The 18,876-nt window shown below is 35.3% G+C and overlaps 1 protein-coding gene across 1 annotated transcript in view; it reads right to left on the bottom strand.

Moving 5' to 3' along the window:
- The window catches only part of ADAMTS19 (ADAM metallopeptidase with thrombospondin type 1 motif 19), a 222,728-nt gene that overhangs the window by 76,728 nt on the left and 127,124 nt on the right, over positions 1-18,876 (bottom strand). Inside the window, exons 11-13 of the mRNA XM_045507852.2 lie at positions 11,478-11,579; positions 6,073-6,203; positions 5,005-5,177 (exon numbers count right to left, since the gene is read on the bottom strand). Of these exons, the coding sequence (XP_045363808.2) occupies positions 5,005-5,177; positions 6,073-6,203; positions 11,478-11,579 (406 nt within the window). The remainder of the gene's footprint in view (positions 1-5,004; positions 5,178-6,072; positions 6,204-11,477; positions 11,580-18,876) is intronic.

Here is an 18,876-nt window from a genome sequence, read left to right as displayed (position 1 = left end):
GAAATGCAACACAGTCCCAGGAGAACAGGCACTGGAATGCACACTTGCTGAGTGCTAGCTAGGACTCAGCCCTTTTTATTGCTTACTCGGAAAGCAGTTCAGTGTAAATGATGTTCAGGGTGAGAACCACTGATCTAGGTAAAGAAGTCCTGAATGGCTGGCAGTCATCTTCAGTACTTCATTTAAGCAATATGGTAAGATGGTTAGAGTTAAAACCCTCGCCTATTAGGCTCAGTCGAAGAGTGGCAAAATTTTTTTGAAAGTGCTGTTTCTATTTCTAAGCATCATGCAGAAGAGCTGCAGAATTTGGTAACACCAGTAGTAGGATTATCCAAATCCGAAACTTCAGAACAATTTCCAGGCTACATTACTACTCTACTGGCTTGACACCAGTCAGGCCCTTTACTGTTTATTAAGCTCATATAAATAGAATGGAAAATAGTTTACAGTCTCTGACACTGATCTTCGCTTATGTCTTCAGTAAAGTTCCACGTATGCTGATGGGATTCTATAAATACCAAATAACAGCCAGAGGCACGGAACAGGGTATCACTTTGCAAAGAGAAGACAGACAGTTAAATGAGCCTTCAGAATTGAACATTTCAAACAGTTTTCACATGTGGCTTCTGAATACTGCTCTGAACAATTTTGGGGAGTTGGAACGTGGCCTTTAATGTGCATGGTTTTGAAATTTTCCTTTAAGATGCCATTATAAGCTGCAATAAAGCATTTCAGTGTGCTCTCACACCTCAAAGTAGGTTATGTTTATTCAGCGACTGCTTACTATGTCATGTCTTTGGACTTAAAAACAGCTGCTATAATTGCAACACTTTAATAGTGGTATATATATATATTTATATATAATGTAAAAATATAATATAAAATACATATATATATATATAATAAAAATATAATATAAAAATATAATTCTCTTTCTGGAGTTTTCATTGAAGAGAGGAGCAAACCAGATAAATGAATCAAGTTGAAAGGAGTTAGTCTAGAAAATTCCATTCACATTCCAAGCAAGAATTCAGATAAAAATCTTTCTATTTCTCCTCTTACAACATACTGTCATTTCACTGTACTTACTTCAGCTTTACAGATGACATAAACATTTGATACCAATCTTCCTTCCTGAAGTGTACCCTTGAGATTGTGACATTACAGTGACCCATGTAACATGCCAGTACTTGGCAGGCAGGCTCTGTCTTGATTTAAGAGACCAACCCTTTCCAAGATATGCATTAAATGTGGATTTCAGCCAAATTTCAGCACAGAGTATGCAAAATACCTGAATGTTAAAGCCATGCATCTTTTTTCTCTAAAAATAAATGTTCGCTCTGGCATTGATATCTTATGTTTAATTCTCCTAGCCATAGATTCACGTGTTACATAAGAATAACAGAAATAACCACTGGTATTTTAAAGTATCAGAGACGTGGGATTTTTAAAAGACTTGTGTATTTCAGGTTCTTCCATACTGCTCTAATACATAACAACTATTGCTGTGTGTTTTATTCATCATACAGACTGATGTGTTTGATCCATACGTGTTGCAAAATTATCAAAAAATGTTACCCTGATAATTATGTAAACATCTATTAAGGATCATTCTGACGATAAACAATTTATAAGAGTTTGAAGCTTCCTCAATTGTGATTTCCAAAAGCGTTAATATTTTCGATTGTCCCCGATACAATTCTGACTTTAAAAAAAAAAATCTGGATGAAACCTGTATCCTCTTACTTCATGTATAAGTAAGGTTTCAAATGAATTAAATATTATCAAATCGAACAGCCAGTGAGAAGCAGAGATAGGATTAACCCATGATCAGACGATGATTTTCACGATCTGAATTGTCATACTGATTTTATTTTTACAATGGAAAAATAGTGTTTATATATTCAAATTGATGCAACAAATAATCATCAGAAGCTTAATAACTGCCAGAGGATACACTAGGCAGAGACGATAAAAGGAGCAGAGACCCATCAAAATCTGCTACAACAGGGTGCTTGCGGAGGACCTGGAAGGGGAGCCTATCCAGCATGAGAGCTCAGGGGATTCTTTTTCCCTAGAGAACTTGACATAAACTGAGTCCAAAAAATCAGCAGAAGTTTTCAAGGTAAATAAATGGGGGAAGAGATTAAAGCTTGAAAAAGAAAGGATATTATGCCAAGAAACGTGCATGTTTACAGGCCCAGAAGTAAGAAAACATGATGTATATGAGGGATGAAATAAAATTTGACCTGGCTGCACTGGAGACTACAGAAGGGAGTGACAGAGATGCGGCCAGGGAAGTTACAGGGGGCAGGCCACAAAAATGGTCTCATAAACCAGGTAATAAAGTTTGATATTGGTCCTGACAACAATGATATTCATGAAAGGGTATTATTTGGCACAGCAACTGACAGATCTGGCCTTCAAAGAGGCCAGTCTGGCTGAAATGAGGCACAGGGGCTGGAGGAGGGCGAGACTGCACTCAGAGAGACGGCGAGGAAGCTCTTTAAGGAATCCAGGTTAGACGCGGTGCAATCAACAAAGATGCTGGCAAAACAAGACAGGTTTGGACAAACAGGGTTTGCTGACTGATTACAGGTATATGAGACTGAGGCAGAAGGAGTCTGGCTTAGCTTGGTAATGAAGTTGATCATGATGCTATTCTCTGCAAGAGAGCACAGTAAGAGAAGCAGATGGCGGGAGTGAGCGAAGGAAAAGGGTATGTTCAACTTGGACCACGTTGAGCTGGAGATGAATGGGATGCTGAGTTCATGCACCACATGGATCAGCTAAGGAGCTCAAGACAGAGAGATCTGGGCTGGAGATAAATATTCCTGTTCCTTTAGCACTGGGATAATAAATAAAACTAGCAAATACATAAGATTATCCCAAGGAGAATGCTCAGTGAGAAGAGGGGCCAGGAGAGATGACTACAGAAAATTCCTGTAAGACACCACATTTATTCACCTAATATGTATTAAGTGTCTACTCTGCTCAGGTACTGTTTACGGCACTAAGACATAGCAATGCATGAAGTACATGTTCTGCTCTTACAGTTATTATTGGGGGGGCATATAATCAATAAAATATGAAATGTTGTGGTAGATGATTATAAGCTCTGTGAAAAAAGAAGCAAGCAGGGAAGGTAAGGCATTGAGTTACTATTTAAGAAAAGACCAGAAGGAGGTGAGAGAATAAATCATACCCATATCTGGGAAAAGTGTTTGACCAGGGAAAACATCTTCCAAGACACTAGGTAGGAATGTACCTGACTTACTCTAGGGAGAGCACGGGAGCCGGTGTGGGCGGAAGGGTGTGATGGGGAAACAGTACAGCTGAAGTCACAGGGTCACAGGGAGCCCGAGGGCAGAGGTCCGTCCAGGCCATTAGTAGAACTTTGGATTTTTAGTGAGCTGGGAAGGTACTGGAGGGTTTTGAGTGGAAGAATAATATGACATGACTGACATTTTAAATGTATCACTCTGGCTATGTTGAGACTGAAGAAGGCCGGAGGACACAGGCATAAGGAGCAGTCAGAAGGCTACTACCACCACCCAGGTAAGAGACAGTGGCTTACACCAGGGTGGCAGCTCTGGAGATACCAGGCAATGATCCAATTCTGGATGTATTTTAAAGATACAGCTAATCTGACCTTACTGATGTTATGAATGTATGGTAAAAGAGAAAGAACAGAAAAAAGTAAGACTCCAAAGTTTTTGGTTTAAGCACCTGGAAATGGAGAATTGACATTTATTAAAAGGATCGTGCAAACGGAAGACTGTGTTATTATTTTCTCTCGGTTGAGGGAACAGTACGGTTGGAGGCCACGTGGAGGCAGAAGCATGACATGTCTGAGGCTATAAAACAAGGGCAGTATCTGCAGTGCAGGGTGAATGGGGGTGAGGTTTTAGAGGAGGCAGGAGACAGCAGAAGGCATCAGACTAAGCAGGGTCCTGGTGAGCATGTCACGCCGTGCGATTTGGTCTCTACCTGAAGAACTATGGGAAACCTTTGAAATGTTTTACGGGAGGAGACTGATATGATCCAACTTCTGTTTTATACAAAGATCCCCAGGCTGCTCTACAAAGGGTGGACTGAGGCAGGGAAAGAGAGGAAGCAGAAAGACTCCGGCGGAGCCAATACGGTAGCCTGAGCAAGAGACTCTGAAACTGGAGGTTAGAAGAGTGAGAGTGGAGACAGATTCAGGAAGTAAAATAGATGAGCACGGTGACAGATTAGATTTGTGAGGGAGAATGATGGAAATCTAGGAATGACATACATCTCTGGCTCATCTCATGGAAAAGCTGACATAATCTTCGCTGAGATAGGAGACACCAAAGATGATCAGAATGGACATGGACTGGAAGGACTATGACCATGAGTGTAGGCTGAAATTTGCAAATATCCAAGTAGAAATATCAAGTAGGAAGTTGTTCACACGTGTTTGAAGTTCAAATATCCCATGGTCTGGATATACCTCACTTTGCTAACCACTCAGCTACTCAGAACCTTTCTGGTTGTTTCCAGGGTTCAGCTACTGAAAACAAAGCTGCTCTGAACATTTCTGTACAGCATTTTTTGTGGTTGTAAGTTTTCATTTCTCAGGGATAAATACCCAAGGCTGTGTTTTCTAAATTGTATGATAAGGATGTGCTTAGTTATTTAAGAAACTGACAAGCTATTTTTCAGAGGGGCTGCAACATTTTACATCCCAGCCAGCAATGCAAGAGAGATCTAGGTTCCCTGCACCCTCCCCAGCATTATGTACTGTCTCTCTTTTTTATTTTAGTTGATTTAACTAGTGTATAATAACACCTCCGTATCTTAAAAATAAACACTTTTAGTCAGCGCTTGTGGTTGTTATCTGTCAGTAAAGGCAGAAAAAACCAGAGCTCTTAAATAACTAAAATATAACCTACAAAGTAACATTTACCACTACTGTAAAGCATTTTGCAAACCTACAAGTCTACGTCATTAAGAAGGTGGAGATCTGGTTGGTCATACCTTCATCCAGGACAGCTTGCCACTGAAGCACCTGCTTTGGGTACGAAGTTCTAACACTATAGGCCTGACATTGCCAGTCTCTGAATCCAGGCAAACCTGCAGGACAAGGTGGATTCTCACATATTCTGTATTGTTTTCTGGGACCATTACAATCCCTTGCTTCAGAACCTAGCCTAGAAAAGATAGTACAAACAATCAATTTTATCTTTTTTTTAATGTTAACTATTCATTTTCCAAAAAAATTAAAAGGCATTATATAAATAAGGTATAATTCTTTATATTAAATCTACTTTTGAAAATGTGGACATACTAAATGACTGGTAATAGGAGGAAACCTGTATGTTTATTTAAAAAATACACTTTTCCTATCCTCGACCCATTTAATCTCCAAAAGACATGAGGAATCAAAGTCTATTTGTCATGAAAATGATACAGAAGGGTAAAGGGCAGAGGCTGCGGGCAGAATAGAAAGCCTGCACTTTCCACGAAGGAGTGTGGGTCTAAGAATCATGAAGGAGATGCTTCTAAGGTTTTCACGTACATTCTTTAAACTTGCTTGTTAAGGAACTGGGCCACTGAGCCCACACCAAAGTCAGAGCATAAAGCTGGCGTGATCTTCTCACACGTTTCCTAGGATCACTCCGGAGTGATGGGACTGAGCAAGCTGATCATGGGACGCTCCTGATCTGTCCACGGGCTCAGCAAGGTTTCATCCATCCTGTTCCCTCTCCCTCTTTCTGAAGTCCCATCAGCTCCCTGCTCCTCTCACAGTTCCTTTAAATGCTGACTTTTTCTAGTACCTTCTTCTCTAGACACGTTTTATTTGATTTGCACTCAACAAACCAACCTGTGTAGCATTTAATTATCTGTTCTTAGAAGGGTTGGTCTTAATTTCTTCGTAAAAGGGAGTTTTCATATAAAATAACTCGCGGGACTTTTCTGTTTGCCAATGTGGAGGAGGGTTGGAGAAGTTTCTTTGGTTCCCAACATGGTTATCAGTAAAACCTTTTAATTTCACAATTAAAGGGAAAAGAATGCCCTCCCCCAATTCAGGAACTTTGCGTTTACCCAGGACATTTGCGCTCTCGACTGCTGATCCCAGAACTGCAGGTTCGGCTACAGGGACTCCACGCGCTCCACTCTCCGGCCACGAGTCCAGGTGCTGGGGTCCTGCTGGTACACTCTCCAGCCTTACACCACTATTCCAAAAGTTATGTCTTAGGTGAACAAATCAGGGCACAACGGAAAATCATTCACTGGCCTACAGAGTCAGCGGAATTGCGATTACATCAGGTCTGCTACAGCCCCAAACGGGTGGAATTGAAAAAGATCAAAAATAAGTTGGCACTTGCTTATTGTCATAGTAATACACGGCTCCAGTCCCCCCAGTTCTCACATCAGATCACACAGTCTTGTCGTAAAAACAGTGCACAGATACACGGACTAAGCCCTGAGGATTCAGTCCTTGTGATGGAGGTGGGGTGGAGAGGGAGTTTGGAGTGGCACGGCCAGGGAAGAAAAACTAACACATTCTAAGAAACATAACCATTTCAAAGAGAGGAACAAAGAAAGCATAGGGTCCTAGAGAAGAAGAGTTGGTAAGACATAAATCTTCTATAACTACAGTGAAAGATATTTTAGCAAACCTAGCAATTTTGATTTGAAATGTCAGTGACTCAGTTACAAGGTACTCTCTTTCCTATGACTCAGTTTTAGCACTTTCCTTTATATTGTGTTTTTCTTTTTTTTCTGAGAGTTTCCATCACATTCAAGCATTAATATTAGAGCAAATTTTCTTTTGAAAGCTATTTATTTGAAAGACTTGAGCAATTAGACTCTTTGAAATTCTGTCATTTTATTCCAATTATCCTGTAACTTATTTGGGATCTATCAACTGAGAAAGCCATGAAAGAAGAGAAAGGAGCGTGCCCATTCTCTTTTTTATATTTATTTTAACATTTACGTTACACAAAAGCAGCCAAAGAGGCTGTTTTGTGGTCTCCAAGGAATGGTGGCCAGGACTTGGTGGACAGATTATTATAATTTCTTCTGATTCCTGGAAAATCAGGTAATCATGGTCATAGCAGACATATTAAAGGTAAGAATTAATTGAACAGAATCATGTTGGAAATAGTAGATAAAGTTTAGAAAAAGTCAGATTAATGATTGCTTAATGACAAGGGCTGGGCAATCTGATCCTGCCAGTACTAGACAATTTTCTGCACTAATGGCAACATGATTTATGAGGGGTTTTGAAAGCATTACAGAAACTCTCTGATCCTTAGTTTTCCCATTTCAAAATGTGAATGACAATCATGTTTACCTAGTAGACTTTGCAGAGGTTGAATGAAACACTAGGCACAAAGTACAGCCCACACCGAGGACCTAATAAAGGTTAACTACAATAAAAATACTAATAACAACAAGTTATATTTATCATCATATTATTTTAATTAATAAGTTTCCAGAAATCTCACCAAAAGTCTACTTATTCTGATCTCAATTGATCTCTTTCTTTAAAACTTATTTTGATAATGCTTTTAAATGCTGTTTTTAGAAGAGAGGATTTAAAAAACTCTGCCACATAGTTTTGTTTGAGCCCAGTTAATGCTTCTCTTTGCAACAGAATAATGAGTTCCTGCAGATTTTCTCTGATAATGTCACATTTTCAATTCAATTAGATTCAAGAAGTTTTAAATCCGGCCTCGGGAAGGAAAGAACAACAAAACCTCAACAACTCAGAGTGTGTTGACATGTTAAGACTGTTGTTTAATAAGTTGAGATTTTGTATGAAGATTCAGTCTGAAAATTGCAAAAGATGGGAAAGAATAGATCTCGTGAAAACTTTTAAACAACCTACTGGTTTTAAGGTTTTAACGATGTTATGCCATTCATGGAAAAAAAAAAATCCAACGTGAAAGCTGTCAAACTTCAATCGGTCAAGTTGTTCTGGCCTATTTGAAGTGTATATATTTTCCCCCGAGTGCATATCACAGCTTCTTGCCCATTTAGCAGCAAGCTGGCACTGCAAGGCTGGGCTAGAGTTCATAGCGGACTAAAAATACTCTGGGAAAGACCCAGATCTAGACTTGCACGTCATTTAAACTAGACACGTCTGGCCCATGAAGAGAAATGGAGATAGATATTCAAGCCAAATCTGCATACATAAATCAGTGACACTTAAAGAAAGCATAGGATAATAGTTAAAGTTATCACCTTGCAGACAACCTGGTCTCTGGGTGAAACTATGGAGAGCCTGCTTTGTGTCTTCTAGGTGGTGCTGCGTTTCAACGTTGAGAAAAGTTTTAAACATTTTGTTCAAATTATTATACAATCTCTTCTACTGGTTTTGTATATAAAGTGATCCTAATGATGCTTATCATGAATTTTCTAGCAGCATGTTTGTTTTATTTGTATTTTTTAGCCTCAAAAATATATTACACATGGTTTAAAAAACAAAACTTGTAATATCTACTAATTCAGTCTGATTTATGAAAATGCTAAGGAAATATAAAATATAGGCTCTCTCTTGGACAGTACCTGACCTAAAAAAAGTTTGACTATATTCCTATTCTCTCTCATTTCTACATGAACATGCCTAGGACACTGATGAAAACACCCGACTGGAAGAGGTCCATGAAGATGTCAAAGGAAACATTATTCTCTAATCAAATCTTCTTGTACACACATTGTTAGATGAAAGAAGAGGAAAGAAGGCAATAAACTCACTCCACATGAGAATTTGTGACTGTAAGAATATTACCATCTTCATTTAGTCAATAAAGAAAGATGATGGTAACTTCATCATTTAGGAACATGGGAAGGTAAATAACTAAAATACATAGCATCCTTTAAAACTAAAGTTGTAATAAATTGGTATTTAACTTTCCTTCCCCATCCTCCAGTTAACAGCAAATATTTTAAATCAGAAACATACATTTCTGGGTTTTAACCAAATCATTTATCAACTCTTTGACCTCTGTTAATGTAAATGTAAGCAAAGATGATAGTATTATAAAGAGAAAAGGAGAAGAAAGAAAACAGGCTGGTTTTAATTTGGAAAACACTGTATATAAATAGTAGATAAATCCTTAGCTTCACAATCATTCTGAATCATAAAATTCTGGTAGGCATCTTCTCAGACTCAATTCTATACTCTTAGATGAACTAGTTACAGAGCTACATTAACACCACTAGAATGGAACACATTATATAATTTAGCTTTGTTCCTTGGTTTGCAATGTACTGAGCTAGCAGTGTTCAGGGGCGGGGGTTGCAAGCATCCAAATATTTTAGCACTACAGCCCTCAACTACGGAGTGTTGGAAGCTGTTTTCACGATGATTCCTACAACAGCTGGAACAGATGGCTAGTTGAAGAAGCCCACATGGCCTGAGGAACTGAGAAGTTCATTAGTTAATCAATACACAGAGCATTGCAGAATCCCCAAGAGCACATACCATTAGCACAGTTACAGGGAAATAAAACATTTACTTTTAATAAGTAATTACAGATTTGGTTGCTGAAAGAATAAGTTTATTTTAGAGAGCTCAAGAATGCAATTTATTCTCATAAATATCAGAAGAAAAAAATAAAAATATTTAGAACACCAGATTATAAAAATAAGGAGATTTTCATTTTGTTAACAAAGAACTAAGTAAGACAAATGGGTTGTGTGATGTTTGAAGACGTGTGGCTGACTATTAGGTTATCTCTGTTTATTACTGGCTTTTGTGTTTCAGGGATGATGGAAATTATTGCTGGTGCAGAGTTTTATAACCCAAGCAATAAATTACTCAGCATAATACCATGAGGCTTGCCCAATATACACACATTGTTATACTTTTGTGTATAATATAAAAAACAAAACAAACCCAAATTCTGACTTTCCATTTAAGCTCACAGAAAACATTTGGCAGTCTGTAAACAACTGACTAATATTTCACAGAAGTTCTCTTGCAAGGAACCATTTTCTTAATGACTATATCTAGTGGTAACACATTTCTAATCTTTTTTTTTTTTTTTATAATTTTGGACTTAATTTGTGCATTTTTCTTTTTCTAATGAAAGAAATCACAGAAGTAATAAATGACTACATGCATAAGCCAAGCAATCCAGAAATGTCTGGAGAAAAGTTATATTCACCCTCACTTCCCATTGCTCTGCTCTCACCCATCAATTCTGCTTCCCTCCCAAGAGTAACTACTAATTACAGCCTGCAGTTTATATTTTCAAACCATTTTCTATGAGTTTAAAAAAATATATATACTCTGTGTGTATATATTCACACCTGTATATAAATTAATTTTTCTTAAATCTCAAATGGTATTGTAAAGTATCAACTTTTCTGACATACCTAACCACCGTATCTTGTACATCTTCTCATGTTAATACATACATATCTATCACATTCTGTTAATAGCTACACCGTAACCGTTCCTCTTCTGATGAATATTTCTGTTGCTTCTCACTTCTCACCTCAGCAAGCTGCACCCTTACATAAGCATTTGTGTGTGTGTGTGTGTGTTTATCTTTGTGCACATATGTAAATATTTACTTAGGACACAATTCTAGAGGCGGAATTGCTAGATTTCCATTCTGTCCACTTTTCAAATGGATGTGTTTTTAAACTAGTCCTCTACACAATTAAATTTTTTTTGCTAAGTAATTCACCCCAATTCATCTTTATGTTGCTGATACTTTTCAAACATAACAAACACTCAAGATCTTCAGAGACAAGTTTTCTTATCTTACATCCAATGAGTAAAGTGATAACTGTCCCACTTTTCCTTCATAGAATAAAAATTTAAAAATTATGTAAACAATTAAACTGGTATCTGTGATTAAATTAACCATAGCTGTAGTTTATATGGGCTCTACCTCCTTCATATTCTTCAAAAGAAAATTAATTTTCAACAGTAATTATTTTGATCCTAATACATTTCTATAGCCTTATAAAACACAGTAAACAACTTAGACAGCCAAATGTTTACTAATCCCCAAAATATCAATTAGAACATTTTATTTCTGATGCTTGAAATGACAAGGAAAAATTATACTCAGTGGCTCTTTCAAGACAATATCTTGTACTTGAAAGGATTCATCACCTCCAAGAAGCTTTAATATTTATGATTTAGTTGTGATTATTTTACTTATGTTTAATGTTAATAGTAAAAATATTTCATTTTTCTTAAAGTTATACATATATCTGACTCCATATTCTCATAATCAACAATAAAGATTACTTCACTGATATTAACAACCATGGATTTGAAAAAATATAAGTGTTAAAATTAAAAATAGATGAAATGCTGACATTTTTATATATACTGAGTATTCCATTAGTATTAGGACAGATACATATGTAACTGGCAGAAGAAAATGTCCCACCAGTTACAGTGGTTGGAGAAAATTCAAAGTTTCTTAAATTTCCTTTAATATTCTTATTAACTTCACGGAATACAAATGACTTACCTTACCAGCGTCACAATCAGTTCCATCCATTGGTGGATCGAGTTTGGTTCTGCATTCTTTCTCACCGTCTACCTTGCACCACAACCCTGTGCAAATAACATGCTGAAAACAAGGGCATAATAACTAATAAGGGGAAAGTATCACATTTTTGAGGTTAAACCAGTAATTTTTGAGAAAGCTACTTTTAATAGAACATCAGAAATTATATGAAGAAAAATAAACTTTAGGTACTTTTAATATTAAACTTATAATTGAAATAGTATATGGTTTATTTATAGTGATAAGAAAACTGATGCCTAAAAACAGAAAACTGACAAATTTAAATATTTCACAATTTATTTAAATGAAACAAATGCCATTACGTAAGATTAAGTAGCTACCACGGAAGCTAAAAATCATTATTTATACCATTACATGAACCAGACTGGAAGAATTAATGTGTTTATGGTATGAATTCAGTGCCTCCTGTCTTAAAGTCTGTCCTCACTTACGCTCTGCTTTATGCCAACATGCCATGGTTAGTATTTCATTACCTCATCATATAGCCTTGGCCCCAGACATAATACAGTGACTCGATGGGTATATTTCTGTAAATTGTTCTATCTCACTATGAATGCATACTAGATCTGAAGGACACAACTAACTTTTTCTACGGAAAAGTTGAGGAAGTAAAAGGAAAAAAAAAACTGGGCTAAAACAGCAGAGACATAGTAACACTGAAAGAAGAGAACTCTACAGTTGTGGACACCCAGAGACATAGATAAAGAGGCACTTTCTTAAGGACTTTCTATTTCTATAAGATGGTTGAAGGTTTTTAGATACAAGCATGTTATGAAACCCATGTGGCATATTTAAAGGTGATTAGAGTAGTCGATAGTGAAGATGACTGTGTGCCTACCTACCCAGATATTTGGAAAAGAGGATGGAAGACAACAGGTCAATAAAGACAGAACAAGTGAGCAGTAATGTGAAAGACATTTGTGAAAGGGCGAGAGGACCAGCTTAAAGCAGGGAGGCATATAATGGAAAGGAGTAGTGACCAAGACTTAAAGACTAAAATCAGATCTTGAATGCCAGGAAAGACGAGGGGCTCCATATTTGGAGGGAAAAAGAAGCCACTCAGCAGTTGACCAACAGGTTGATAGGATAAAAGGACTATTTTAGGAGGTTTAACTTGGCAGTGGTGTTCAAAACAGACTAAAAATCATGGCAGATTTAACATTAACATATGATCCAAATCTATTAAATATTTTGGAAAAGATATATTTAAACTAGGGTCTCAAACAAGTCTGTTATAACTCTAACAATGAATTTGTTATAACTCCCAAAATACTATTTTCCTATTTTTTATTAAAAAATTTAGATTTCTAAAATATTTGTAAGCTCTTAAAAATTCAATAGTCTATGGCAAAGGTGTGATATGTTTTACTGACATTATTTTATATACTGTGATAATTTTTCTGCAACAAAATATTTTATACAAATGTATCTCATTATATTTAGAATATGACTTAGTTTAATTTATATGCACATATCATTTACCAAAATTCATCCAGGAACTAATTTCAAAAAACATCTAAATCAAACCGCTTCTCTGCAATATTTAAAACTCTTTCAAATAAACAGAGAGGTTAATTGCTTGTCTTGTACTTTTGTGGATACAATTATTAATTAACAGATCTCTAACCTGAGAATTTTAGCTCCTCAAAGTCGTTTTTCCCACCAAGATCTTTTTGTTTAAGGATATTTTATAATCATGGGGTAAAATGCTGAATTTTCCACCAGTGAAGAATTTTGCTTTATTTATATTCAATAAGGCTTAGTTGTGTTAGAACATGAATTACTTTAGCCAAGTTCATTAGTTAACCAATGAATGCTGAACTAAAAAGCAAATCTTCTGTACTGTAGTTTAAAAATAACACTGGCTTGCTGAACGCTGTTGGTGGTCTAAATTCTGACTTTCCACCATTGTCCGCTATTCAAAACAGCAGGTACGCTAATTGATTCCCACTTGAGGCACTGAGAGCATAAAAGCAAACTTGGCAGCTTTTCAAGATAAGCACAGCCATGCAGAATAAATCTCTCATACAGGAGATCTCTTTACCCTTTGTGTTCTGCAGGTCTAGGGATCTCATGGCAAGTAAATTTTAGCCTCATTCTTAAAGATAACTCAGACTCAGGGTTTCAAACTGTCAAAAGTAAAGCAATCAAATATTGATGAAATGGCATGGACTGTTTTTCCCTTGAAGAAGCGGAACATCTCAGATGTGTGATATTAGAACTATGTGCTATCAAGCTCTTTCTTAAGATAATGAGGAGGAGGGTTGGGTATCTCCTTAGAACAACATAAACACTCTCTGTTATACAGTCCAGAGTCGAATATTCCTTTCAACTTAATTGCTGAAATGACTTAATATGTTAATTAAGAAAAGAACTTTAAAACCTAAAATGCTGTGTACAGGAAACAAGGACAGAAATGTACAACTTGGCATCTTCTAGGTAACTAATAAAAATAACATTCCTTTTTTATACCTCTATAATAAGAAACAATCATTGAAAGTATATAAGAATTTAGATGTTTATCTCAATGTTTAGATGTTTAAAAGTAGACTTTTAAAAAGTTACACGAAAGTACTGTATATTTTAAATGGAATAATTTAAATGGAATATTGACTGTCCATGCGTAGATATCATAAAATCTATCTTCAAAGACAACCTGTACCCATGTTTTTCTTTGTAGCAAATAGTTCCATTAAGATTTTTCTGATTTTTATGGTAAAATAAAAAATCTTAAGTGCATATGCATGGAAGCAACATTTAAATTTTGGACATATAACTCCTTGTTTGTCCATAAATCATCTTTCAAAATACAATGTCAGTATTGTAACAGTTGACTGCAAATGTTAATTCGGTATGGGATAATATTTTCAAAACCAAACTTTTCTATCACAAAACACCTTCGTATTATTAAGGGTAGAAGGGAAGAACAAAGTAAGAGAGAAAAAAAGAGTTATTAAAAAATAGAAGACAAAGACTCAAAAGAAATAATAAAAAGCTGAAAATCAGTCCTTTGTAAATACTAATAAAACTGAAAATTAATCAAGAAAAAGAGAAGGCAAAAATAAACACTATTAGAAATAAAAAAATGAAGGCTTAAGTACAGATAATGTAAAGTTTGAACAGAAACAGGAAGACATTTTGAACAACTTTATGCCAAAAACTTTACAATGTACATGAAATGGAAAAACATTTTTAAAAATTTACTATAAATGTACTAAGAGGAACTCAAGAAGAAAGAAAAAAGCTGAACTATTTTGTAACCATGTAAGATTTCTCTAGAGAGAAATTCTCTAGAGAAAAGAAAGAGGGAATATTACATTTTATGACACCCAAACCAGACAGGAGTTTTAAAAGAAAATGAAAGTAGTAATCTACTTCATTTATTAACTTAGATTTAAATATGCTACACGAGTTTTAACAGACTGGATCCAGCAATGCATGAAAAAAATATAGTGTACATTTTGATCACATTGGGTTTTCCCTGGAATACAAGGTTACTATAATATTAGAGATTTGATTAAGTAGTCAAGCAATCAATAACTTCAAAATGTATGATTTTTATATCTCTGGATACAAAGCACATGTTATAATTCAACATCCATTCATTAAAAAAAAATCTTAGCCAACTAGCCATTGAAGAAAACGTCTTTAAAATTAATGGACATCTGAACATCTATGAAAACCTCATAAAAAACATGAAAGTTTAAAGTTTTCTTTTAAGATTAGGAAAACAGCAAAGATAGCATCTTGGCACAAACATGAAAAAGTGAATATATTATGTATTCAGAGTGGCAAGGGGAATAAAAAAACTGTCAATCTAGATTCCTGAACTCAGCTGAAGTTTTATTCAAGACTGAACGTTAAATAAAGAATCTTTCAAGGAAACAAAAACTGACTGTTCATCACCAACAGATCTTCCCAAAAGTAACTTCTAAATGCTGTACTTCAAGAAAAATATGATCTTATAGGAAAGGGCTGAAAAGCACTGGTGGGCAAAAAGACCGATGAAAATGAGGATAAATCTAAATTAACACTGACTACATAAAACAATAATAATTGGATTTCAGCTATTATTATAAATCTTTTTAATAGGAAGAAATACTAGAAATCTAGTGTATCTATATCTCAGAAACTTTATCCCTTAGCAGAGAGGATTTGACCACTGACAGTTAAATAAATCTGATGTCTCCGCTATCACCTCCCTCTCTCTACATTTTTCAAGACTGCTAGTGGCAGATGTTGAGTGATAGACATGAGAAAAAAACACAGTCTATGCATAGCCAACAAATGAATGAGCAAGTTACAAAGGATCCCTCAATAGGACACATCTGTGAGTGTTAAAGAAAATCAAGGAGTAAGAAGAAATTTAGAGAAAGGAGAACTGTCAATACCTTGTTAATGAAACCCCAGAGGAAAAAATAAAAAGTGGGAAGTGACTATTTGAAATATTTGAAAGAAACATGATCCAGAATTTCCTAGTATGAAAGAGAGATATAAGATGAAAAAGATTCCCCTTCTAGAATGGTAGAATAAGTTCCCAGAAGACCAACCCTCCTGTAGATAACAACCATAAATGCTGGAGAGAATGCAAAAAAAAAAAAAAAGAAAAAGAAAAAATTTCCTGGTGGTTCTGGAAAGTGAACAAAGGCAGGTAAATTGTTTAGGAGAATTGAAGGGATTGGCAAAGGTTGAGTTTACCATCTTTGTGGCTTCTACTTGATACTGGATTGTGGTCATGGCATGATGATGGGTAGCTAAAGCAACACATGTCCTCTTTTTAGACTCATGAAGAAAGAAAATGGTGAAGTCAAAGCTACCAACACCTGAAAGGACAATCCTAAAAGGAAGAGAGTCAGAGATGCCTAAGTTTCTAGCTGGCACCTGTACCATACATACATGGGGACACATTCCAAACAACCCAGAGAAAGGAAGTGTGAGCTGATAAAAGAAATAAGCCACTTCCAAAGCAGATAAGACAGTTGCCATTTGAATCTAAGAAACTTAACTGTTTGTGAAAACAAAAGCCAAAACACTCTCTGGAGGAATATAACACAATCCAGAGTATCTGCAGCAACAGTGGTCAGCAAACGCTTTCTGTAAAGTGCCAAATAGTATATATTTTAGGCTTACAGGCTATGTGGTCTCTGTTGTAACTATTTATCAATGACATTGTAGTCTGAAGGTGGCCAAAGAGAACATGTGAACAAACAGGGGTGACTGTTCTAGTAAAACTCGATTTACAAAAACAGGCAGCCAGTCCCTACACCATAGTTTGTAAGAAATTAATATATTAATATATAATGTGTTTATGTATTAATACTTCAGAATAAAAACGTATGTGTATACAAATAATCATTCACAAAGTTCTGACTATCCTTACTCATAATTGCTAACATCCCAGATGCCTGCTAAGAGGTGAACTGATAAACAAAATAGTTTATGTACTAGTAGAATACAATATAGCAAGTCACTGATACTCATAAAAACATATAAATATGTCTGACTTCTGAATGCAGAGGAAAATTTGGTTTCTCCAGTGTAAGGTCGGAAAGGAGAAAAGGAGGAAAAACAGAGCATAAATATGAAAAACAGACACAAAATAAGTTGACAAGAAAAATTCTAAAAAAAAAAAAATTTAAATCAATGTAGAAACGTTAAACTAGCTGATGAAATACAAAATACTATTACATTGGTTTAAACGGAAAAATATAAAATCTAGCAATTGCTTTTCCCTAGTAAACGTATCTTTCCATCTATATCCATATCCATATTTATATTTCTATCTGGAGAGACTGAAGATAAAAGTATGACAAATAGTAATCTGGATAGTGCTTTTAATGCCAGACAAAATAGATTTTAAGGCACAAGTCTTAAAAATGCAAATAGTAATATAACTTGACCCTTATATACGGTAACAACTGATAGAATTACAGGGAGAAATAAATAAATCAATAGTTAGAGTTCGGTATTTTAACATATGCCTGCCACTAAAAAATCAAAACAAAATAAAGATATTTTGAATAATAATATTAATATGCTTCATCTAAAATCTAGTGACAGATAATGAACTTAAAGAACACACATTCTTTCAAGAACACAGAGAACAATTATTAAAATTTATCATACATCACATTAAATAGGAAACTTCAATAAATTTTAAAGAATTGGTATTATACAGACTACTTCATCTTAGTGTAGCACAATAAAAGTTGGTGCAAATAAAAATAATAAAAATAAAACCCCCTTCATTAATAAATTAAAAAACAAATCCAAAATGTCTCTGGTGCTGAAGAAATATGTAAGCTGAAAGAAAATGAATGTACTGTATAAGAATTTAATTTCAGCAGTATGAAGGATTTGTATAAGATGGGGGAAAAAACACGAAAAACAAAAGTAGTGCAACTTACTGGGGAAACTGGATGGGTTCAAACACTTCAAAATTAAAAAAGGACTCTGTATAAAATATTAACATACAATGACATACTGTTTATAAGTAATAATGAACTCTCACCTAGAATACAGGATATATAAAGAACTCCTCCAAAGCGACAAGAAAAGCAAAAAATTGAAAAATGGGCAAAATGTAAATAGGTAATTTACAAAGATAGAGATCTAAAAAATAAAAACTTGTGTCAATAAGAAGTCATGGAAAAAATGAGTCCTATGAGAAAAAAATAAAAAGCTAGATTATTCAGAGAAAAAAGGTAACATCAAACTCATGCATTCACAGACTGAGTAGGACTAAACCTCAGAAAAATAGGCTGAAGTTTTGATTAGATGGCAAGACGGGCAGATTCAATTCCTGAAAGCTTTAATCCACCATAACTTCATTAATCTTACAGAAAGGAGGGACTGTGAAAATCTGCACTTCACCAATCTTAACAACATGGTTTACCAATGATGCTGTCTTAGTTGCCCAAACAATTACTAGCCATCAGGGCTATTTCATGATAAGCCTTTTTAAGCTTGAATTTCTATTGCCCCTGGAATTTCACAATGTCAAATCACAGAGACACAATCTCCTAGAATTCTTCAATAAGGTACCTTATTTCAAGGCCAGCCTGTTCATTTAGATCAAATGAGAGGTTTCAGAAGTCCTAAGTACTTTGATTGCATCAAGTTGATACAAGAGAAATGTAAAAGTGGAACTTTCCATGTTACTTCTACTTTAAGTCACCATATGATTCAACTACACTACAGAGTTTTCTACACAATAAAATGTGCATGCAATTCACAGTGTAACTAGTTCAAAATCAAAGTCAGAACCTTAAGTGTCCCGAAGGTCTTCATTTTATTTTAATTTTTTAGCATATTTTCTTCTCACTCAAATAACGTAACT

The sequence above is a fragment of the Camelus bactrianus genome, chromosome 3 (assembly GCF_048773025.1).
Source record: "Camelus bactrianus isolate YW-2024 breed Bactrian camel chromosome 3, ASM4877302v1, whole genome shotgun sequence".
Taxonomy (NCBI): Eukaryota; Metazoa; Chordata; class Mammalia; order Artiodactyla; family Camelidae; genus Camelus; species Camelus bactrianus.
This window is presented reverse-complemented; position numbering and strand designations above follow the sequence as displayed.